This window comes from Urocitellus parryii, chromosome 1, assembly GCF_045843805.1.
Source record: "Urocitellus parryii isolate mUroPar1 chromosome 1, mUroPar1.hap1, whole genome shotgun sequence".
NCBI classification, from domain to species: Eukaryota; Metazoa; Chordata; class Mammalia; order Rodentia; family Sciuridae; genus Urocitellus; species Urocitellus parryii.
In genome coordinates, this window is record NC_135531.1 from 145748565 (window position 1) to 145774466 (window position 25902).

At 39.6% G+C, this 25902-nt stretch overlaps 1 protein-coding gene across 4 annotated transcripts in view; it reads right to left on the reverse strand.

Moving 5' to 3' along the window:
• Window positions 1-25902, reverse strand: part of Ebf1 (EBF transcription factor 1) — a 377056-nt gene that overhangs the window by 72189 nt on the left and 278965 nt on the right. For all 4 annotated transcript variants that reach the window (XM_026388301.2, XM_026388300.2, XM_026388299.2 and 1 more), the window contains exon 10: window positions 8532-8658. In XM_026388301.2, the coding sequence (XP_026244086.1) occupies window positions 8532-8658 (127 nt within the window). The remainder of the gene's footprint in view (window positions 1-8531; window positions 8659-25902) is intronic.

Here is a 25902-nt window from a genome sequence, read left to right on the forward strand (position 1 = left end):
TAGCTACTCAAGCCCTGATTATACTCCACTCCAAATAGGAAAGAAAGGTCGTAATTCTTGGAAAGTGTATACATAAAATATGCAAAATAACATGCTTCCTTCAGACAGGCTTTATTCTTTGCAGAAATGGCTTGCATTTTATAGATGTTACTGAAGTGCAATGGTTACTTTTAGTGATTTTGGTTGCAGTCAGTGTGCCCACTATGGTACCAAGTGTTTAACCGTGTAAGTGCCAGCAGACTCAGAATCACTGAGAACATCAAAATGTACCTCAGATCTGAAAATTAAAGATCACATTTTGTTAAAAACAAAACAAAACTCCTTTCAGTGGAGAGGAAGACTGGTACCCATTCTTTGTATCACAAAAGCAGAAAGAATAAACATTCCCTCTGCCTTGAATTCTTTCCTTTGTGTGTAAATGGCTCATTTGGAGTCATGTTAAAGACATACGGGAGAGGAACAGCCTGTAACATTTTCTTTCTTACTGGGTCTTTTCCAATTAGGACACTGTGAAGGCAGTACTACTAGTCAAGTGTTCATTACGCAGCCCTCTTTCAGCAGAATCCTAAGTGAAAACAATCTGATAAAAAAAGAAAACACATTCTTGCCTTCCTCTCCCCCCACTCTTCCTGAGCTTGCTTAGGCCTTTCTTTCTAGCAATTAACATATGTGTAGAATGTCACCCTCTGCAAAACATTTTTATGCCCATTCTCTCATGGATAATCACAAGGCCCTTGGGAAGCTCAAGAGAGATGGCCCCACCATGTCAAGCTGAGGAAGACAAAAATCTGGTGGCCTTAAACTCTTTGTCTCCCTCATCTCCCTCCTACATCGAATGCATCTCAATGTCATTTCTTCCTCTGGAATTCTCTTAACTTCCATCTCCATCCATTACCACCTTAATTGAAGCTGCTGAAACTCTTTTTTGGACTAACTATGATGACCTCCTAAGAGGTCTTCCAACATCCACTCATCTCCACTGTTCCAGCTGGCCAGAGTTGTTTTACTTCTGAAATGTAGATATGGTCATGTCCAGGTGTCTTGCAGGATCATTGCAAACAATGAAAGAACTGTCCATTACTCTAAAGATAACCACCACACTCTTCTCCAGGTACTTCTCCCTGCCCATTTCTTCAACCATCTCCCTCAAGATTCTCCTCCTCCCTTTGATGCTTCAGCCTAGCTAGATTTCTCATAATCCTTCAAGATGCCACATTGCTCCCACTCAGTGCCTCCTTGCAGGTTCCACCTTCTGGAACACTCAGTTTCCCTGGACCCCATCCTACTTCAACCCTTGCTAACTGTTCATCATCCTTCAAACTTCAGTATACACAAGTTTTCCTGAGGGAGAGATCTCTCTAATTGGCCCTTTACAGTTTCTTTATCATGAGCTTATCTGAAACTATGTTCTTGTGTCTCTGGACCCTTTTCAGGTCAAAAATAGTAAACTTACTAAGATCCATGTTCCCGGTAGGAATGGAGGAACTTTGGATAGGACAAAAGAGAGAAGGGAGGGAGGAAAAGGGAGGGTGATTTAGGGTAGAAAAGATGCTACATTGAGATGGACATCATTACCCTAAGTACATGTATGAAGACACAAATGGTGTGCTCTACTTTGTGTACAACCAGAAAATGAAAAAATTGAACTCCATTTGTGTATAATGAATTAAAACGCGTTCTGCTGTCATATATAACAAATCAGAACAAATTAATTAATTAATTTTAATTAATTTTTTAAAAGATCCACATTTACTCTTAGACTATAAGATCAATGAAAACAGAACTGTGTCCAGTTTACTGAATGCCATTTGAGGATGTTGATAAGAACTGGTTTGGAACATTGCCTAGAAGAGAACGAGCAATCTGCAGACATTCCTGAGGTAAATGAATAAAGGCAGTGGTAAGATCAGAACTAAAACCCAGGACTCTGCTTCCTACACTATTACCAAAAAAGAAATAATGTTTTAATCATGAAAGCTGATATAATATCTGAGTGTGCTCCATTGATCATTTATTTGAATTTTCAATGGAAATAACACTCAGTTTTTCATATATAGGTTTATTTGGGGGGAACATTCATACTGCATCAGGAACTGTCAGGATTGCATTACTTATATTGACTATTTGCTCCTTAAATAAAAGTACTATTAAAATATGTCTACAGATGAGAAAATGAAGAATATTTATAGTATAAATCTAATCCCATTTGTTCATTAACAGAAATCCCAACTACTAGGTTCTGTGCATGAAAATGTCAAGTGAAAAGGGATAGATTCTTAATTAACAGCTCTTATTTACATCCTGTGTCATCCAGAGCACAAAAATCAATGAGGACCCATTGATCCTGGGCAATATGTCAATCAATTATTAGAAAACATCTATTGTGAGTAAGATACTGAGTCAACTTGCTTCAACATAATGTAAAAGGGGTGTAATATTGGGGAGGGGTATTTCTTTCTTCATGAAGTTAGTGCATCACTTTTTCTGATTTTTCTACCTAAGAACAGAACAAGGGAGCTATGGGCATAAGGAAGTGGTGATGAACATGGAACAAAAGAGATCCAACGACAGTTACTCTTCCTGTCAATCAAGACAAACCACAGGAATATCGAAGTCACTTAGTCCAATTGGCTCATTTTACAATGTAGAAACTGGAGTCCTGAGTACATATGCAACTTGTTGTAAGTCTTGTAGCCAGTCAAGAGAAAATCTGGGGCTAGAACTCAGGCCTCTGCTCTTGGCCAAATGTTCTCCACTGCACCACAGTGGCCAGGGAATGCTCAGAGGAAAGAGTTTGAACTGCACTTGTGCAAAGAGGAATTAATATGTTCAAAGTAGCTGACTATGGAGTGAGCTTGAGGCACAGTAAGGAGACAGGCTTGAATGGAGCTGAGAAAATACAGCTCCCAGAGTGGAGTGCACTGTGAATGCCAAGTGCAGAGCTTTGGACTATATCTGACACACAGTGAGCAAACAAGGAAGGTTTCTCTGCAGGGCAATGATAAGAAAGTGGCTTTTCAGAAGCTTAATTTGGCAATGAATCAGTGTAAGAAAAAGCTAAAAAGCAGGAGATTCATTAGGCTCTAACTCTCCACTTCTCCCTTAACACTGATCACTTTGTTCATTCCCAAGTGGCAGCTTCCATTATGTGGAGGAGGTTCCCAAGAAATAAGCAGAGAGCTTTCTGGCCTGCAACCTCTTGAACTGAGAGCTGAAGCTGACTGTAACCTGAACACCTGAAGTGGGCTGGGGATGGCTGCACCTGAAGTACTGTTGCCTCTAGAGGACAGGTCCACATTTGAGATGAAAACAGAAAAACAGGCATGTTTTGTTACTGAAAAAAAAATCTATACACCAGAGAAGTTTTCAAATCAAATCATGGCTGACTTATCAAAAAATATTTATTGTTGGAGGCCATTCCCAAGCAAATATTTGTTATGATATATGGTTTGGACATGGTTGGTCCTCCAAAGGATTCATGTACTGAAAGCTTGGCACCCAATGTGACTCTACAAAGAAGTGGCACTTAGTGGAAGGTAATTAGGTCATTAGGGGCACAACACTTACATGGGATTAATGTAATTCTTATGGGATCATGATAAGAGTGAGCCATTACAAAAAGAGTGAGCCTAACCCCTGAATCCTTCTGGCTTCTTGTCTTGTCACGTAATGCTCTTACATATGCTCCCGCTATTATGCTCTCCGCCATGTTGTGATGCTGCCAACAGGCCTTACCAGAAGCTAAACAAATGGGATCATTTGATTTTGCACTTTCAATCTCCAAAACTGTGAGCTGAATAAACCTCTTTTCTCTATAAGTAAGTATGAAATTTCAGGTGTTTTGTTATTGCAACAGAAAATACAGTAATATATAACCAAACGGTTATATTTACATTTATAAACCTTTTTTCTTGATATACAAAGTGTGATATTTCACACTTTGCCTTGTAAATTTGAGGTTGATTAGTGTTATTTGTTTCTTGAATTTGCTGATGTCTATAATTCTATTATTATAAATTGTAAAGGACATTTCTTAGACCTCTAGGAAGATGGTGATAATAAACAACTTAGGTAGAGAGTCAGAAGCAAAGGAATGAATAAGTAAAAAGAGTAACCACCATTTATTTGTTAGTAGAAACTACCAGTATCTGGACTCCTTCTATGTGCCATACATAAAATTTCCTGATCCTAAAAACAACCTCAGCAAGTTATTTTTATCATCTAATAAAGATGAGGTGACTATGGTTCAGAACCATCATACAGTGTCTCAAGAATACCTCTCCAGTAACTGATAAAGACAAGACTTCAACCTATATCCACCATCTTGAACCCAAACATCCATCACTATGCTGTTCTGTCTTCTTGGAAGTGAGAAAGGAAATGATGGGAAGAGGGGAAAAAAGAGAGGATAGAAGGAGAGGGACAAATGGAGGAGGGGATGAAGGATAAAACAAAGCACATATACACAGATCAAAATATAAAGGAAGTAGCAAGAAGAAGAAGAAGAAGGAAAGGAAAACTTGAAAGTTATAAAAGTCAGCAAGGACCATAGAGCATTTGGGGCCAAAATGATCCCCTCCTCACACACAGCAGTGTATTGTGTGCGGGTGAGATATGTGGGGTTATTCTGGGCACAGGGAACAACCAGAAGGTATTCCCAGGAAGAATTTTTATTTCAAGGTAAATTCTGAGACTGTTATGCAAAGGCTTGGATTAGTTGGAAGTTGGGTGGAAAATGTTTGAAATGGGACACTGGGTGGTAGAAAGGATCTGAGCGGTGTCCTAACTAAACATCTGGGCCGTCAGATGATCATTAATGGAGACTACTCCAAGTTTGAGGACAGCAGGTAATGCGGAGCTCACAGAGCATACTTAAGCTCCTCCAGCACCATCCTGTGGCCCACTCTTCCACTCACCTTTTCCCCATAGAGGTCTCTTCCATGGGGAAGTAACTAGAATGAAGGCAAAACCTGCAATTAGATTTGGCCACTTCTTAACAGGAAAACCAATTCTAAGAACCTTGAAGGAGTACTTAAAAGCTTCTAAGTATCTTGTATCAGCATTCAAGGACACTCAGGGCTTAGTGGAAGAGATCATGATTGTAAGAGATGCAAGTTTCTTAAGGATTTAACAAGTGCAAGAAAATCAGCTGTGAGAACATTGAAGGTGTTAGGGAGACCCACACGTGGCAGTGGAGGGATGGTGGATCTGGGGCTAGATGGGTCAGACACATGATCCTAGAACTTGAAAAACAATCCTGTGATTAGAAAGGGCTTTTATGTCCTTGTCTAAGAGTAACAACACAATAAAGTCGATTCTGGAATGTGCTATTCAGCTTTTGTTCCATCAACACTCCAAACATAAGAGCATCAGAGCATGGGACATCTGGAAGACAAGACTTCCTTGTGTGACTCTGGTCTGAAGGGCCAGTGATAGAGGCTGTTCTCCCCATCCTTACAGGGGGGGACAGCCTATAGTCAAATTCTCTCCACCCTCCCCAAAAGTCTACCTTTATTTGCATAGAGTAGATCAGGATGCTGTCTGGGTGATTTGCTTTTTTTTTTTTTTTGTAAGTATAGACTTTTAGAACCTTCTATATCTATATAAACTCAAGCTCTCTCTTAAACACTTTGAAAGCTGCAAGACTCCCTTAATTGGGGGTGCTATTTTTTTTTTAAAGGGAAAAATTCCAAGCGACATTCTGCTAAGAAACAAGAGGGTTAGCTCACCCAATTCAGAAAATCAAGGCTCACATCTTGAAATACTATGGATATTAAAGAAAATGAAGTGTGAACTTCTGTGGGTGGACAGAGGAGGGGTGCTGTACATTTACAAGGACCTGAGCGCTTGTTTGGATACAAAGAACAGAAAGGTTTTACGAGCCCCTCTCCATGCCTTCACTAGTAAGTGGTGACAGGCAGAGAGGTAAACTGAGTAAATCACAGGGGACAGTAGCCCCAGCCCTGAACAAGGGTCCCTCAGCAAAAGCCTTTAATGCTAATGATTATGAGGCCCATGTGCCGCTTCACCAATTAACAGAGATTGCTTTTGTTAGAAACGAGGATATGTCACAGAAACCGTTAACAGCCAACTATTGTGGTGAGGAAGTGTTTGTGCCAGTTTCTTCAAATCTTTATTTTCCAACACAGGGTAACATGAGGCTCTTCCTAGAATACTTAGAAAACTAAGTCTTCTTGTGCTTTGCCCACCATTTCAAGCAGGACCGCTAGGACCTCTTTTCCCATTTTAAGTTTCCCACCCATGGACTCACATTTACACACACCAAATTATCATTCTTTCTCTTCACTCCTTTCTTAGATTTGCAAATCTACTGCTTTTATCTTTGATCTTAATTCCAGTCTGATACAGGTTTTCCCAGATGTGATTTCTTTAAATTGTCGGCAATTTTTTTTAATGGTTAAAAAAAAAATTCCAAATAATGATGGGTCCCTAGCTATTTTCTTTTGAGAACTTAAGTAATTTAATGGGGATGACTTTTTTTTTTTTTTAACTTTTACGGCCAGGTGGCTCTAGGGGATATTTTGTTGAACACTGATTAAAAATAATTTCTTCTAAATGAGACCTGACCACAAAATGGAACCATTAATGGGCAGGGACATTGTCACCAAAGCGGAAACCATGGCTGATTGCCTCCTGTACCTCCCACTACACAAGCATTTTCTTCTTTTTCTTCTCCTTTTCTTGTTCTTAATAGCAGAGTAAATAAGCAGCCAGCAAGGCCTAAAATGTTTTCGGCCAAAAACAGAGTCCAAACTCCTCAGAGAAAATATTGGCCTCTGTGGTTTTGTAATATGTTCCAGAACACCGAGTTCAGTGAGGAACATTGTGAAAAACTCCCATCCATTGGAATGATGGTGGGGAATGTTACAGTATCAGAAATTTCAATTGGTCCTTTTCCTGCAGACCCATAATGAGGCTTGTAAAAAAAAAAAAAATAGTGCTATGTGGAAGTTCTCATGGGAAAAATGAATGGCAAGAAATCCTAGCTTTAAAAGAAACAGCTAATCTGCTAGTTTGATTGTTCTTCAAAACTTACGCTGAACCAATGAGCCTAATTAAAAACACTTGGCCTACTTCTATAAAGCATCATAGCTTTCTCTATGCTTCGTTTGTATACACCACAAAACTCCAGATAGACTATTATTTTTTCAAGTGCTCACTAACAAAGTGCTGACTTTGTTGGGATAGCTGAGCTAATTTCTTGAACTCAGTGTGAAACCTTAGCTAAACAAAATTGTGGTAATTTTCCTTAATTTGTAAAAGTGATTGGAGTGCAAACAAAATTTTCCTCTTGGGTCAATCCTATAATTTTCAATTAACTAAAACTAATCGTCAGGCAGGCACCAAACCTGCATTTTGTTTAAAGGGCTGGGAGGCATTTCCAAGGGTCAGGATGCATTAATTGTTTTTATAATTTTGAGAGAAAGAGACTGACTAAGATACACGTTTGGTTTTGCTTCTAGTATTAAAATACGTGGGAAAGATGCTTTAAGGCAAATGTCAGGGCAAAATAAAATCTGTCCATTTAATTGTATGGTTATAATTAGGATGTGTTAACAGAGTTATTCCTTTACTTCTCTGGAATCTCTTTGTGTGAAAGCCTCCCCTCTGTACGTACTCTGGCCTTGAGGTCCTTCGCAAAGTAGACAAGACCTGAAACCAGCCTGTGAAGAAAGCTAGCTAGAGATGACTGATACTGAGCAGAGGGCCCCCAAACTTCGTTACTCCACATGGGATCCTTTGACCTGCAGTGTGCTCTTGTTTTCAAGCTGTAAGCAATGAGGAGTCTCAGGTTCTGCCCAGACCTACTCCAGCAGAATCCCAACTGTTAAAAAAGATCCCTGGGTGTATGGTTTGTACACTACAATATGGCAGGGAGCGGGGGGGAGGGCGGGGGGAGCACTCAGACTATGCACTGGGTGCATTTCCACTTCCTGCCTTTCCAGATCCTGCCTGGTTCCCTGCATGTGATGGGAGGAAATTCATATTCACCCTGTAACCCTAGCTTCTTACCACAAGGCGGGTCCTTGTGCCAAGGCTGCTTTGGGAGTACAAAATGCAGTTGACTGGGGGAAAAGGCACCAGCCCAGAATTAAACAAGAAAACTCCTAACTGTATTTAATACAAATACTACAAGCAAGCTAGAAGAGAGTTAAAAAGCACACCCCCTACTCCATAAGCAAGCAAACCCTAGTAGTTGGCTTAACCTCCAGAGAGACCTCAGCATTGTCTAGCAACTACTCTTCCTTTTATTCCTCATGCTGTGCTTTAGATATCCAACCAGTTATTTCAACATGGACACCCAGATGAATTCTTTAATAATAATCAAAGTATCTCATCTGGTCATACATCTAGTGAAATGGGAAAAGAAAGTAGGTCTTAACGGAAACTAGATTTAAACAGACACACACACACATATACACACACACACACACTTGTGCTTATGAGAGAAAGTGAAAGACCGTACAGGCCAAGACAGCCCTGAAGTCCCCATGCACAGCAGTTCTTACCTGTGTAAATGAATCTGCCCGGTGTCCCTTTGCAGAACTGCTTGGATTTATAGGACAATGTGACTTCCACAACTCCAGGGATGTGCCTCGGAGGTGTCTGCACACGGATGGCATGAGGAGTGATCAACTAGAGGAGACATTGTGGGAAGAAGATGGTCATTGCCACATGCAAAGGACTCATGTCACGGCTTCCCTATCAGCTGTCCATAAACAAAGCTTTAAAACACATAATTAACCTGTCAATGTTTAAACACAATCTTGATGGAACTTGTATAAAAGACACTGACAACAATATTTACAAGTGCTCTGAGCACAGCCATAACAACATTATCTGGGTTTTCCTACATGGCAGGCACTGTGCTTCCTGGTTTGAAAAGGGAACCTGGCCTAATGAAATGATTTATCTACTTCAGGATATCCTTTGGAAAATCTCTGTTCGAAACAGACACTCAAATCAGAGCTCTGCCATGCCTCTCCAAAATTGATGAGACTGGTGTTTGAACTGAGCCCTTAAACATGTGGAAAACACCGAGGTAGGAAAACAGTAGGCCCAGGCACCCTGATTAGCTGCAGAGCACACATAGGAAATGCCCCTGAAGACCATTTGGTGCATTAACTACCAGAGGCACAATCAAAGAGCTTTAAAGGGGAAACCAAAGAATCTGCCTCCCTGGAATAGCTTGCGGATCTGGCAGAACTAAGGACTCTCCATAAAAGGGAAATGGAAGTTTGGGGAGAGGGCTGCAGAGTGGTCACTGGTCCATTATGCAACGCCATGTCCACAACGAGAAAGTTCATTTCTGAACTCTGTTGGCAATCAGATTAGCCTATAAAGCTGAATTTATTTTTTATTACTCTTATCTCTGTTTATATAACTAAAATGTTATTAATGGCCATAAAACAGGCATTATCTGGTTCTTTGAAAAATCCAGCCCTGGTATTTGGTTGAATTTGATGGTGCTAGATTTTACTTGCGCTCTCTCTCTCTCTCTCTCTCTCTCTCTCTCTCTCTCTCTCTCTCTCTCTCGTCAGCAATTGCCCACTCCTTGACTCCTTTCAGATGCACTTAGCTCAATATTTGTGGTTCTAAGTCTGTATATAGTGGATCTTGTACAACATCTACAATGTGTCCATATTAACTTGTTTTTTGTGCTGTTCTCATAGGGACACTTTAAAGGGGCAAAACAGGCTCAGTTCAAGTGTTTGGCCAAAGAATCACATGTGACAACAAGAATAGCCAAATAGGAAAGCCCAGAATATTCTAATGGCTTCACAAAGTGACCTAACAATTTAGAAGGATGAGATTTACATCTGGTGATCTGGAACCCATGACCCCCAGGTTTCTAGGATCAATTTCACACATTTTTCCAGTGTGGTTGAACTACCAGCAACTCCTGGGTACCCCCCTCCCCTCGGTAAGCTGCCCTAATGCCAGGTCCTGGTGAAAGAATGGGAGAAAGTTGCTTTTCTTAAAGTTCACAAGTCATTTCTATCAAATACTCCTTGAAATGCAAAGAAAGGGCATCAGGATAGAAATCACTTTAACCTAGGAATTAGAAATAACTTATCCTCCTCCAAACAAAAACTAAATAAAGAAGCTATAGAAATAAAAAATGCAACTGATAGTTTAGACTTAACAGACATATAGTGTATTTCATCTATCAATAAATGAATACATTTTCTTCTCTGCAGCACATGGATCCTTCTCTAATATAGACCATGTTATATAAGCTGTCACATATGTTGGCATACAATTGTCATATTACCTTAATATGTTTTTAGCATCTGTAGGATTATTTCAATAACTTCCTTTCCATTGATACTAATTTTTATGTTCTTGATTAGAATTGTTTATTTTTTATCAAATTCTAGCTGTATTATTTCTTCTCTATTTCATATATTTCTGCTCCTACTCTTATTTTTTCCTTCCTACTACATAATTTGAAAATAATTTGATAGTTCCATCCTCTTTCTGATACAAGTACTTGGAGTTATAAATGTTCATCTGAAAAATTCACTAAGTGCAAAATATAAAAAATAAAGATAGGATGTAACAATATTAAGCCAAGTTGGATCTAGGGACAAAAGAAGTGTGCCCCTATATGAATGTTTTAATATATTTTTAATGGTTAATGTGTCTTCAGAGCATTAGAATAGTTAAAAATACCGGAGAATTGAAAATTAGGTATATTAAAAAAAATGTTCATCTGAGTACTGTTTCATTCCAGAGATCCTGATATCTTAAGCTTTTATCATCACTTAGTTCAAAGCACTTTATATTTATTTTCTTTGTGCTTTCTTCCTTGACCTCTGAGATATTTATAAATGTGCTATTTAATTTTGAAATAGTCAACATGTAGAGGTGGGATTCTCCATATTTTAATGTGATTGATTTCTAATGTAATAAATCATGCAGGAAGCACAATCTGCAAGATTTCAAATTTTTAAGAAGTGATGAAAATGCTTTTTATGTTGATTGTATTGGTTACATACATGTCAAAACTGATAAGATTGTATGTTCAAATATGTGCATTTTATTGTACTTCAGTTCTACCTCAATAAAGCTGTTGTAGGGGTGGGGGAGAAATGCCTTATCCTCTTCCATAGAGCATTTGGAGTCAGAACTTATTTGCAGAAGATACACAAAAGATACTTCCAGGAGGCCATGGCATGAGGGACTCTTGGAGACTGAATCCATTCCCACAGCACAGTGTTTCAGACAGCTAAGGATTTACCCATGAAAGCACAAGAAATGCTGTCTTAGAACTTTGTTCTTTTCTCATTGAAATTCCTCCAAAATGCATTTACACTCTCTGAAACATGCAAAGTACATGTAATTCAACTTAACCTTGATAAACCAAGATCATCATTTGGAATACCCAGTATTATATCTTGCGGTAATACAGAAAAGCTCTAAGTGCCGACTGAAGTATGAAGGGCTGCATTTGTACCCTAGGTGCTTCCCAATAGATATGACTGTGAAATTATTTCAATTTTTATTCCATTCCTTTATCTTTTTCCTCCTGGTATTCTTTAAAACTTTTAATCTGCTCTTGTAATCCATAAGTATAGAAACTAAGAAATCAAATTTAATCATGCATATAGAATAGCAGAGGAAAGAGGTTTTGAAGGATAGTAAAAGATGATCTTTCAAAATCAAGTATATGCTAATCTCAACTCTGAAGAAGGTGTCAGATCAAGTTTGGGAACTAACACTTACTCAGTCCCAATCCTAGGGACTTTACCTACAACTGTTAATTTCATCAGGATAATGGTGTATTTTAATGCCTTTTTTTTCAGATGTGAAAACAGAATTTTCAAAAGGTTAAATTGTTTACACAAGGTTATCCTGGTCATCTATAAAATGTTCCTCTAAAATAACAGGGAGGACTCACAGTGTCACTTAGTGGTACAGTGTGTTTAATGAGGCCAAAGCTTCCTTTCATTCATTCACCAAGAAGAATTGCTCATATGGAAAGTTTTTAAATGTAGTACCAAACAAGATTTTCAGACCTGGAGGCTGTGTGGATTTTTTCTACCCCTAGGCATCTCTACTTTTTTTTTTTTTTTTTTTTGCCTGATCCTTTGCTATATTTTGAGGGTGAAGATCACCATGTTCCTATATTCCAACAGGTGGTACGTTTCTCTGTTCAAGAGTTACTGAGGATTCAGATTAACTTTTATTCACAATAATACTTAGAAGAACTTTCAACCAGTTAGAAAATATTTCACCTACTCTTCCTTTTCTTGAGGGAACAAGTTTTTAAGAGATGGACAGATATTAGTAAATAGATGGATGAAGATTTCTTTTTGAGGATAAGGAGTTAGTAACTATGAGCTTACACCAAGGAACAAAATTTATGGACTTTATACATTGATTAGGTGTTACGACAGTGAAACTACCGAGGGTGAGATTTTAGCATAAAGCTTTCAGCTCAGGAAATTCAAGCAAATTTCCATCTACAATTTCATTTTCAATTTTAATCAATCACCCTGTCAAGAACAGAGATGCCTTTTTGAAACAACTCCCTTTCACAGAGGAGGTCAGAATGCTAGTCCTCACTAGAAAATGAACTAGTTAATATTTTCCCCAATGTAGATGTCATTCTGGGAATGGCCCCTACTACTGACACATGATATCCACAGCTTATAAAGGAAAAGCATTTCCGCTAACTTTGATCAATTTGAACTTGTAAGCTTATTTACAAATCACTCAGAGAATCACAGAATTATATTAGCGAGCATTTAAAACGAATCCTGCGTGAACCGAGGGCAGCTACTCTATGCATCAGAGCCAAGATGAGACAGGCTCCATAAAGTTTAACTTTTCTCAACTTCCACATACCAGTTTCTCAGTTTGTCATATCTATCAACCACCTGTATAATTGTGTGTTAGTTTTTTTTAATCAAGTATCTTTTTGTTTAAAAAATTATTTTATAAGGAAACTTCAAATTTCTAGCATAACTGAAAAACTGATGTCCCCTGCTCAAATAAGGAGCTATTATACACAGTAATTTTAATGTTAATATGATGCTCAATTCTAGCTGGAAACTGTCAATGCATAATTATATTGAGAAAGGAGATTTGCTAGTATTAGATGTTAAAGACTTGTTTTGCCCCAACTGAGACTTTCTCCTTAAATATGAGTCAGAAGGATTAAAAGAGAAACCAAAGGCAGATAACTTTCTCACCATGTGATTGGGTTCTACTTCCTGTCCTTGTCAAATTCAAAACTGTCTTCTGTATTACAAAGGGCACATGCTCTGCACCTTGGAAAGTAGTCTCCTGGGCAATTAGAAGGCAGATGGGCTCTTTTGACTTCACTTTCTTAAATTACAAATAACCAAACAAACTGAGCTGGAAATAAATATTGACAAACTGTGTAGCATCGGACGCTGCTGTGGTCCATTGTGGACGCCTTCACTCTCTTTATCCTTGTGATGTCATGAGACCTAACACTCACGAAGTGGGATCATTTACACGGCACCTTAACATGCATTGTCTTTTAAAACCATTGTCAGATGAGAAAAGCCGAGGGCAGGCGTGTTAACTAATGTTATTTGAAAGGATAGGAAGAAAACCAATCTCTTTTGTTGAAATATGTCTCTCCCAGAGCTCTTCTCTTTTCATTGGTTTCTTATTATTTTGACATCCCTCATTTTCTGTCAGTTTGCAATATAGAAATTTTAGAAGTTTTGTCCCATTTTTTCCTTCTTTTTTACCTATATAATGTTTCTTGAGTTCACACATCGGCTTAGTTGCTTCAGCAGAACTAACTGCCAAATTTATCTACACCTGTGCACTTGACCCCTCTAGTCAAACATCAAATCTTATTAACAACAGAGCCACAGAATCTTCCCAAATATGTCTTCCTGCTCTTTCAATCTCACCTGGCCCAGGCCCCATTTACCATCTTACTATCTCTAAATGTGTTCCTCGCTCCTGTGTTCTCTTAGTCAACTCTCAGTGGTGGCAATGCGGTCCTCCACTTGAAACAGCACACTTGGTTTAGTTTTGTTTTTCTCAGGCTGCAATCTTTAAATCAAGTTGATTATATCTCCACTAGACTCCCCTGGCTCTTCTCTGCCTCCCCTCCTTCTCCCATGTAGGCTGTACCCTGTTGGTACTCAGATGATGACAATACTAGGATGGTCTTCTAAACGGGTTTTCTCTACTTCTACTTCCTCTGTGGAACACTATCAAATGTAATCTCATCATGGCACGCCCTGACGCAGGCCCCCTGCTGCCCCCCCCCCCCCCCCCCCCGTGCCTACTATAATATACAGACCTAACTCCTTAGCATAATGCTCAGGGTGCAGCCTGCAGCCAATCCCCCTCTCTGGTCCAATTCCCATGCTTCTCCACTTTCTGGAATGCAGGGCTTCGGACATGAGAACTCACGCAGCCTTGCCCAGCAGCTTAGCTTCCTTCACACCATTTCCTGCCTTCACGTTGCCCTACCAACACTCAACTTGGTCTCTGAAGCCTTGAGCGCTTATTCTCTATTCCAGTTTTACTTGGTCCTACGAGTCAGAGTCGCCTGCATTTTGTAGGAACTTATGCTATTCTATCATTTATACTTTAACTCTTTCTATTTTGCTTTGTGCCATAAAGAGCTTTTTACATTTTTATCCCAATAGTCCTTGAGATCAGAGACACAGCCTAATTCACAACTGCATTCCCCGAAGTTGTTAAATTAATGCTTTATACACATGATAATTTAAAATGTTTCTGGAATAAATATACCTGCAAATTACATCACAGCTCTACTAGATGTCTAAATCCACTAAGTGTAGTAAACCTTTTCCATAATAGCCCAGTCTTCTTTGTTTTTATTTATTTATTTAATTGGTTGGTTGGTTGTAGATGAACACATTATCTATTTATTTTTATGTGGTGCTGAGGATTAAACCCAGTGCCTCATATATGCAAGGCAAGGACTCTACCACTGAGCTACAGCCGCAGCCCAAACCCATTCTTCTTAACATGATCATGTTTAACTCTGATTCCTTAACTACATTGCTCCTGAATTGATTATCTGATTGGCTCAGCACTCATGTCCTATCATAACGTGGGACCAAGCTTACATTTCATCTAAGTGATTAAAAAAGAGGAGCATAGCCAAAGGTCTGTGAATCCAGTTAGAAGTGATACATTGCAAAAAGTTAAGATGGCAACACTGGAAAAGCAACCTGCAAAAAAAAATCTAAATGGTGAGTGTTTATTCCTAGACTGACAACCTCAGATGTGAGTTTTCTTCTATCTCCCTTATATGAGTGTGTGTGTGTGTGTGTGTGTGTGTGTGTGCACATGTGCACACACACACACATGCATATGTAGCACCCACATGCATGGTAAATTCATCTACTTGCACAAGGAATAATAATCATGTAAATAATTACAGAATAATATTTGCATCTGTATGAATTACTTTGTGAGAAAAAATACTTATTGAAAGTTAAAAGGAGAATAATAGCAGTTTGGAGCAATCAGTATTTCATGTGATTATAAGAATTAGATCTATAACTGCATGGAAGAAAGACTAAAAGGTAAAGTTAAGGGTGACTTTACTTTCATCACGTGGCCCTGAATTCTCTAACTCTTCAGCAATGAAAAACTGTTTATATTACGATAAGAAGAAGGAATTTTTAAGTGTGGCATCAAGATGAAGCACATGTGATCTCTGCGGAGCCTCAGGAGAGGCTTCCAGCCTGACAAGGACATACCAGCAGCAAGGGTTCTGCTCCCTCTGGGTGAAAAGCCATGCTGCTGTGAAAGGGGAGCCCACACACAGACCCTGCGGAACGGGGCCACTTCAGGAGTGGGGATGCCTGGCAGATGGTGCCACTACTCCGGGAAGCAGATCTCCAAAGAGGCCACCTCCAGAGTCTGCAAGCCCAGAAGAGGGGCGCAGGGAGCACAGCTGCCCAAATGGCTTCATAAAGACTCTCCTAGTAGTCAAGGTTCTGTGTGTATGAGTGATAGGTCCTAGTGTTTGAAAACATGAGTGCAGCATGCTAGAGCTTTGGGGAGTAAGAGGGAGTTTGGGGGATTCTTTCCTCTCTGAGAAGCACTTATTATCTGTCACTCTGCTGATGGTGATGACCTCAACGATGACCTCAGCAATAATGGTCTTTTGTCACCATCGTGCCATATGCTAACCTTGAAGTTAAACTTCACATATGTTCTGTGGCATTAGGGGGCAGGTATGGTTATTACCTGGTTCTCAGATGAAGAAAATTAATTTCTGGAAAGTTAAGAAACACAACCAAGGAACTCATCTGTAGTGGCAAGTTTCCCTGGCCAATGGCCACAATTGTACAACCTCAGCCATGTCTCCCTGCATTGTTGGTAAACAGTTTGTCCATGATTCTTGGCACATGGGCTTTACACCCTCCTGCCACCTCCTACAGCATGAATCCTTGGCATTGCCTACACCCTAAAAGTCCTGGTAACACAGAAGCATGCAAAGCACTTTTCTCATTGGTAAAGGTTAGGTGGAATGGGTTCCCCTGAAAAACGAAAATGAAATTCCAACAGAAGCTTTTATGCACACATTCCAACCTGTGGAACTATAAGAAAAAAAAAATGCAGTTGGCATGCCAAACCACAAAACCAAAACATAACTGGGGTTACTAGAAAACACACTAGTGATTTTTCATTATTAGTCCTAGGATTTAATATCTTAATCATCTTCACCAATGAGAAGCTTAAAAAAAAAAGTGTGAAACAAGCAATGACTTAAGAAGACATCAAAGGAAAGAAAAGTTAGTTCTTCAGAAACATCATTAATATGTGTAACTAGAAAAAGCCTAAAGTGGACCCTAGCACAGTGCCCTAGAGGGTCTGGGTTGTAGCCCATTTGGCCACGCCCATTCTCTATTCCTCAGTTTACCCACTAAATCATCTACTGCTCCAGTTCTAATCTTCTCCGTGGGGGGAACTGAAAATAACATTAAATACGCTTTGTGTTTGGGTAGTGCTTCTCCAGGGACCCTAAAGTGCTTTCCAGATTAATTTTTTTAATTTATGTATTAATAATTCTCACAGCATTCTCCTGCTCAATTAGGATAATAATATCCATCTCTTTTGAGATAGGCAGGGGGTACTGAGTGATGGACATGAAGCCGACACTTAAATAAGGAAACTGTAACATAAAAGCATAATTAAAGCTTTGAAACCAAATCGATCTAAGGATTTTTAAAGAGAAACCACAGTGTTAGTGACCAAACAAGCAAACTCATTTCTCCTCGACTCAGGCACATTCATCTTTTGGGAGTTAAACATGGCATTTAAGAAATATTATTTCCAGGAGCTCCTACAGCATGATGAAGCAGGGAAGTGTATGTTCCTGGAAAATGCACCGGCTGGACCTCCGTGTTGTATCTCCATTCCCCCGAAGTGGACACCACATAAATCAGGAGATGCTCCCTGAATGCCTCAGTGTATTTTGGTTTGTTCCCTAATCACAGTTCTCTGGGTTTCATAACGCAGATTTTTTTCATTCCCAAGAATTGCCAGTCTCCAAGGCAGTATATGATTTCTCAGGGAACGTGAGAGAAAGCCAGTGAAGGCATTTACTGTTTCATAAACATTCTGGTTTTCTTTTGTCCTTTCAAGAAAATAGCTTTAAACCCATGTTTAGCAGAATATGATGGGTCACATGAATCCCCAAAGATAAACTCTGGAGTGTCAGAGGAGACTTCTGAAACTCAAGTCTCAGGAATGGAGTTTAAATAGGGGATTTGAATTCTGGCTTTTGAATAGTCAGCAGTGTTTCTTAACACTGTCTGAAATTCATCTCAATAAAGATACAGAGAGAGTAGAGACATGGAGGCAAGATTTTGCTATGTGGGTCTGTGTCCCAGAAGTAGAATGCATGCCCCGTGAGGACAGATACTTGTTCTTCTTTTTCACTGGGTTCCCAGTATTTCATGGGGCCTTGGAACTAGTAGGTCCTCAATAAATAATCATTGAACTGAATGAATAAATATTGTGATGCCATTAACCACCACTGATACTTAAGGTGAAGATTCAATAAACTTCCTTATGAATCTATAAAAATGAAAAAAAAAGGGGGCTGGGAATGTTGCTCAGTGGCAGAGAGCTTGCCTAGTATGTGAGTTAAAGGACCTGGGTTTGATTGCCAACACTCAAACAAAAACAAAAAACAAAAAATAAAAGGAAAGAAAGAAAGAAAGAAGAAGAGAAAGAATCAACACCATTCCATTCGGAATTCTTTTTTACTAAAATAATAAAAACAAAAAACTTTTAACTGGCCACCACAAACTTCCTGGTATCCTCCTTAGACATTGACAAAAATATGCTGCCCAGTGCTGACCAGGAAGCTCACCGCGACCCTTCAATCAATGCAGTTAATTGTATAAAACAAAACAGTCACAAGATCATTTTTCAAAATAACAGATCTGGGAGAAAAAGACTAAAATAAATATATTCTGCTTCGACTACCTTTGGGTTTTGTGGGTTTATTTATTTATTTATTTTGTAATTTGTTTTTTAAATAAACTTTCTCTAGCTTTCTTCCCAGGATGTAGATAGTATGCCAATTGGGCCCCATTAAAGACTGGATCCCATTCTGGCCATCTGTGGGCTGGAGGAGCACTGGTGAGTTCCTAAGGTCCACAAGGAGAGAATCAGACACCGGCAACGCCAGCCCCTGTGGTCTAAAACTACACAATGAGCTCTTTCTCAAGGCTGCTCTTTCCACATTCAGGCAAGAAGGAATGTCATTCCCTGCTTCAGCCTGGCTCCGGGACCTGTGTGTCTGCCTGTTTGTTTGGAAATTAAAATATAAAAGAAAAAACAGAGCCAGATGCATTTATGGAAGGGACCAAATGCTTATTATCAAAGTTGGAAGTTTAAAGGAAACCCTTGCCTGTGGAATTAGGAAAGAAAAATAGGAGGGCCAAAAGACTGATAGATGGGGAAGGAGGGAATGAATTTGCCTTTCAATGAAAAATTTTAGTGTCCTTCAAGGGCCTGAAAACAAAAAGATATCAAAGCAGTAAGACAAAGACTCATTCTAATATTTTTGTGGTGTAGCCCATATTTGCATACTGTATACATTGATACTTGCACATTTATTCAGTAAGTCCTTAATTAACATGTCCCTCCAAGTACTGAGAGATGCTCCCTAAGAAAGCTCTACAGAAAATTGAAGTCAAATCTCTTTTAATACAGTGGCCCTAAGACTGCTTTGGCTGGAAGTCTTTCGAGGATGCATTACACAGTTCTTGCTGTTTTAATCAGAATTTATTAGAAATAATTGCCAGCTCTTTCTTCCTGACTCAGAGCCACCACCATTATGAATAGTCATTAAGGTGCCACACAATAATATACTTCTGTGTCTGCTTTTTAGGTTTTCCATTTCTGCCCTAGACATTAGACTGTCAGCTGTCACTTCTACTGTCACTGAGCCTGTTTCTAACAACCTGCTTCCACATATGACCTGTCTCTAGTTGGCTCCTTCTCATATGCTGTAACTGGGAAAAACAGAGAACATCATTTGTTAAAAATTATTGTTCTGCTTACACTAAAGAAAGTCTTTTATTCTTTTTACTTTCTTCTCTTTCTTTTTTTCTTTTTTATCTTTTGTTTGATCTTGAATTTTGGAGAGTTGAAGTCATTATAACACTCTCTGAATAAATGGGTTTGACTTCATTCATATTAAATGGCTAGGAGAAGGCTCTTAAGTCAGGTAGATTTTGGTTCAAATTCAAGCTTTGCAAAGAAACAGCTGTGGGACCTTTGGAAAGTCATTCTATCTCTCTGACCTTCAGTTCCATTATGAGAGAATGGGATAGGGGATGTGGGAAGAACTAGACATTTAATAGTACTATTAAAAGGATAAATTGACATAATACCTATAATGAACTTAGGGAAAGGCATCCCCTAAACAGACCACTCAAAAAGTGCGGGTTTTATTACTCCTTTATTGTCATCATTTCTATAGGTTTTTCCTAAAGTATTTAGGTACACATTTAATGTGCAACTAATATTTCTAAGTATGAACTACCTACCCACACATGCATTAACAAAAACCAAGATGCTATGTCTACTCTCCCCCCACCCCCATTGAGATATATCCCCATTCTCAGCTCTATTCTTTACCCCTGCTCTTTTTTGTTTCTTTCATTGTTTGTTTTGTTTTGAGACATTGTCTTTCTAAATTGCAGAGGCTGACCTTGAGTTCTTCCTGCCTCAACTTTCCAAACAGCTGAGATTACAGGCATGAACAGTGCTACTCTGAAGCATCATCAAATATAATAGTCGTTAACAAGGAACATTTGCTTAAATGGAAGGAAGGAAGGAAGGAAGGAAGGAAGGAAGGAAGGAAGAAGGGAAGAAAGTGGGGAGGGAGGAGAGAGAGGGAGAGAGGGAGGAAGCGTCATTCAGCAAACATAAAGCATCTGACCTCTAAGTTGGTGCTGGGGCCCTGTGAGTGATTGAGCTGAACATAGCATGGATCCTGCCTTCAAGAGAGAAGGCACTTCCTTGAATCACAATAATAAAAGAAAAGAATAGAAACATAATATGGTAGAGAGAAGGCAATGTAGGAATTTGGACACGAGAGAGAATATCTACACCTGGGGCAGAGAGGGAAGAGCTCACAGGAAAAGGTGGTCTTTTACAGGATCCTGGGAGCAAAGAACACAGGCACAGGAAGAAAGGGAAAGCACTCAGAGAGAAGAACAAGACAGAGCACAGGACAAAGAATCCCTTCAGGTGCAAGGAGCGGCCACCAATTCAATGCACCCGGAATAAATCCAGGCGCACCCTGCAGGAGAAGGTTGAAAAGAGCCTGAGTGCCAAAAGAAAGCTTTGGGAGACAAGAAACCAGGAAAGGTTAGGGCAGGAGCAGGGGGTCTTCAGTTCAGAGCACCAGGGAGCCCCTCCAGCAATCAGCACAGAGCACACCAGGAAGGAGCAAAGGACATAGACATCCATGTTCTTCCTAGAGTCAGGTGGCTGCAGCCATGTGTGAGTTCTGTCTTTGATTCAAATTAAAATTAGAAATGCATCACACTTCTGTGGCTTCTATTTTCAAGTTCTAGGCACATACGAGTACCTCCTGAGCACATGGAAACATGGAGATGAAAATGTCATCTGAAAGCCTTTTTTCACTATCCCCTAATTATCCACAGACAGGACAAATTTCAAGTGCCTTCATCATTAAAAATGAAAACATAGACTGAAGCATTTTGAGGAATAAAGGGAGAAAAGCTGTAATGGTTTAGCTCTACTAAAACAGCCACTAGGCCATTTTAATCTGAGTTTCTTTAATATGCTAGCTCATTTAGAAATGATTCCTCATAAAATTACTTGGGCTTGAAAGTTGTTCTTCAAAGACACACTCAAAGTTTAATGTAACTTATTTGAAAGAAATAAACTTCTTAATTTTGTATCAAGCATCTTCCATATATTAGGTGGTCAATAAGTACATGTTAAATAAAAACAGACTTTGAAACACATGTTTAAGGAAAACAAGGCAGCTATCAGTTATTTTAAATCTATGCATGTAATTAACTTTGGATTCAAGTTGTAAGCCTCAATATGTGAAAAATAAATGAACACGGCTATTTATGTTTTACTTTTATTATGAAAATTTGAAAGAAGTAGTATTGGACATAATAGCATCCCCCAACTTTCCTTATGTGTGTGTGAGATTTCAGTGGTATTTGTTATCTCATTTATAATATAGTATGAATGAGTCATTTTGTGTAAAATTTGGAAAGGTTTGGTAAATTTATGAAGTACTTTAAAAGCCTATGGAAATTTCATGAGAAAACCTGGTATGACCCCAAACTCAACGTGGGTGAAGCTGGGTGTCAGGAGAACCAGGCTCTCACCCTAGCAATAGGCGGCCAATGTGCTCCTAGAATAGTCACAGTACCTCTCCAGAGCCTCTTCTTCCTCACAAAATAAAAACACTGTACTTGGTGACCCAGAAGCATTCCTGGACACACCAAATGACTTGTGGTTCAGTAAAAATCAAGGCTGGGCAAAGAGGCCTGGGAATCATCCGGTAGGATGCACTTATGTGTTTTCGCCATTCCCTCTTTAATATCACAGAAAAGCAAATTCTCTTTTTTATTAATACTCATTTCCCTGAATCAGGTGTACAAATGAGAACGAGAAAGTAGAGAGGAAAAAAGAATCAAGAACTGCTTTCACCCTAGGTTTTCTAGTTTGGGGATTCAAATGGTAAAATTGCTTTCCAGTCCCCCACCCCCAAACTGCCATGTACCCAACTACATTCACCCACAGATAGTTTCTTTTGTCTTCATTCCCTGTCTCTGGGAATACAGTTGAACAAAACATTCATCTGGATGAAGAAGACAATATGTCGCCCCTATGTGAAGCTAATTGGTTTGAACAGTGATGAAACTTTGGCTTCTCCCATCTGAGCTAAGTGGTACTGCCAATCTTTAAATATAGCTGTCCTACGAAATCATATGGCATCTAATGCTAAGTGTGTACTGACTAAAACCAGATGCAAAATATGACAGAAATTTTGTTCAAAGCCTTGCAGCTTTAAAGAATAATGGCTCCAAACATTCCTGGTCTAATCTAAATAATGCTCTGCAAATATTTCAGACTATTTTTCTCACATCTATCCCAGCCCAACCACTCCACGATTGAATTTCATGACTTGACTTCATTAACATAAAATCAAAATGCACTCCAGCCATCACCCATCCATCTTCTTGTGAGGTGATCCTTGAAAACAAGGGTTCTATGGTTCTAAAAGTTTGGGACATGCCAAATACTGCATCTTAGGTATCCACTGTGCATTGGGTACCTCAAAAATTCTGCAAAGTTCTATGACAAGGACGAGTTCAATTTTTTTGATTCAACATTTCCCAAACTTACTGGGAAAAAAATTTCCTTCATCTCCCACGAGGCATCTATTAATATTCGTAAGAACTAGCATTCAACAGAACTATATGGAAAATGAATCAGAGCAATATTATATGTAAGTCTCGGGTTTACATCAGATACTAGAATCTGAGGCATAAGGGGTAGAAATGTTGACTGCAGACATAAAAAGGAAGATTCTATTGGCTGAATTGTTTTAAAGAAATTCAGGAACCCTTTGCAGATAAATCTATGTGTGCATTGCAAGTGTCTTCTGAAAGAAAAGAGCAATCGTGGATGAAAAGAAGCTGTTTCCCATCCACAGTCACTGGCCCCTTCTAGATAAAAAAGAAGGGCAGCTTTGATGTCAAAGAGGATTGGCCTCAAGTCGTCATTTTCAGATGGGGAAAGTGAGGTCCAGTGACCAACACTGACTAGATCTGGACCCTCTGGGCAACAGGACTGCAATAATCATCCAGGTACCTCAACTCTCTCTGCCCACTGCTCCTGTAGGCAATCTCAATCCTTCCCTGACATACTACCTTCTGCTCCCTGATAATCCCACTGTGGTACTTCTTAGACATGCAGATAAAATACCTGAAGCAGCATGCACTCTCTCAGGTATTTTTGTGTTTAAATAGAAAAACTATTTAATAGAAAAACTGTGAGATCTGAAACTACCTCCCTCAGAGAGTCATCCACACATAATTGGAACTTGATTCGTTTTTTGAACAGTCTACATCTGACTCACTACATTCTCTCTGCCTTCTAGAACCTTGCCTTGTATTTTAAACCACAAATTCAATACTAGATTACATAAACATATTATGCAACTCTCTAATTTGTTTCATGGGAGCAAGTTGTCTTTCCAAATAAAACACCAGATCCCACAAAACCCAACTTTAATTACCCATGGTACCTATCCCAGCGTTAGACAACCATAAGCAAGGCAGCTAACACTCTTTGTTTAGAAATTAGAGGAATTCTGAAGGAGATATTAAAACAACAAGGAACGCTACGCAACAGTAGCAGGAGCCCCTCACTGCTCCAAATCACATGTGGGTCGGAAAGTCAGGCAACCAAGAGCTTCTCTGGTCAAGGAAAAAACTCAACCCACATTAAAACTTAGTACACATCAATCTCATTGGTTTTCCTAGATTTATATTTAAAACACTACAGAGAATTTTCTCTTTAAGTATTTGGAAATATGTCAGGGTAAGGAGCCCAATAACATCAGTAAAATAATTTACTTTCTCAAAAGAAAGGAAGAGCAAATGAGAATCACAAGAAAGCCATGTAGATGTGGGGGGTGGAGTGGGGATTCACAGAGGGTCCTCAAGTAGGAGCACTGGAGTGCCACCTTTCTTGTTCCCAACCCTCAGGGAGCAATCGGTGAACTAAACTGAACTACTCATTTGCAAAAGATTGGGTAGGTAGGAGAAGAACATAGATAAGGGTAAATTAAGCCACCCTATTTTCTTTGAATCTTTTTAAAATTCTTCAGCTAAAAAAAGACTCCAAATAATAGCATCAACTGCTAATCTAAAATTGTTATGCTCTTGTCCTGACCCACCAGCCTGTTTTCCGGGTGCTTTGGGCTAGAGAACGAAGAAAGGAAGACATGATTAAAATCTATTAAAATCTACTTAAAATCAGATGTACTGCATTTTAGAGATGGCATGAACCTCAAGGTCATGCGGTCAAGGGCAAAGACTCTAGACAGATAGGTGTCCATCTCTCTCTTAAGACTATATTTGCTGAATTATCTTTTTTAATCTCTAGACACTCAAACTACTCATACATAAAATCAGAATAACAAGAGTATCTAACAGGAGGATTAAATAAAGTGATACCTATTAAGAGCCTGCGTGATTGCCCTTGGTAGTGTGAGCTATTTCTCTATTTCTTATTCCCAAACAATTTTTGTTTGTTTGTTTGTTTTTGAGGTAGTGCCAAATTCTCTCTGCACACAAAGAAGCAGGGAAAATTATATCTGCTAAGTCACCTATATGAAAACTGAAATATAGAAATAGTTTACAAAATTGAACAAAAGAGTTCACTTCTGCAAGATCTATTACCCTGAGCCTCAGGACAATCATGTGGTCATAGCCCAACTGAAAGTCCTCCATGTAGACACCTAGCAAATGCTGCGGGGCACTTAGTCATTTCAAGGAATGTCTGTTCAAATAGTTTTGGAGCCCTGTGGATTCATGACACGTATGTGTTTTAGCCATTCCCTCTTTAATATCACAGAGAAGCAAATTCTCTTATTGGTGGATATGTGTCATGAGTCTATGTGTCATGAATGGTGAGAATTTGCTTCTCTGTGATATGGTGTGACATGGTGGGTTCATGACACAGCCACAGCTGCCGGCAGTCCAGAGGTAGGAATGAGGAAAGCAGTGGTGCAGGCTCTGCCCGGCGCGCCCACACAGGCTGTGACAATAGAGGCATCGGAGGGAGTTGGACCAGAGCCTCATTTTCCTTCTCTCCCATTTTCCATGATAAGCAACAGAAAGAAGGTCAGGAAGGGAAGAGGAGCTCAGCTCAGGAGATCTGGGAGAGAATGCCCTTGTGAGGGCCACTGCTCACAACAGAATAAAGACACACGGCTGGCAGCACGATAGCCCACATCTGTGTGGCTTCTCTCTGACACCCAGCGCTGCTACCGGAGAACACAGCGCAGAGAGCAGTGGGAGCGGAGTCCACCTTTCACTCCTGGAGTGATCCAACTTGGATAATGGTTGGATGCATTAAAAAGCTCATTTCTGATGCAGCTTTATGAGAACTTTGATTCCCTGGCCAAGTGCATATCTCTTGTTGGCTGAGCGGGAAATGCAAAGGCAGGGGCTGCAGGAGCTGGCAGGGGGCTCGACCCAGTGAGCAGCTGCCAGTGAGAAGCACATGGGGCAGCCTTAGAAAGAACAGACTCCCTGGAAGGTTCAGTTGGGTCAGCATACCCAACTATCACAGTCTTCACTCTCCACTCAT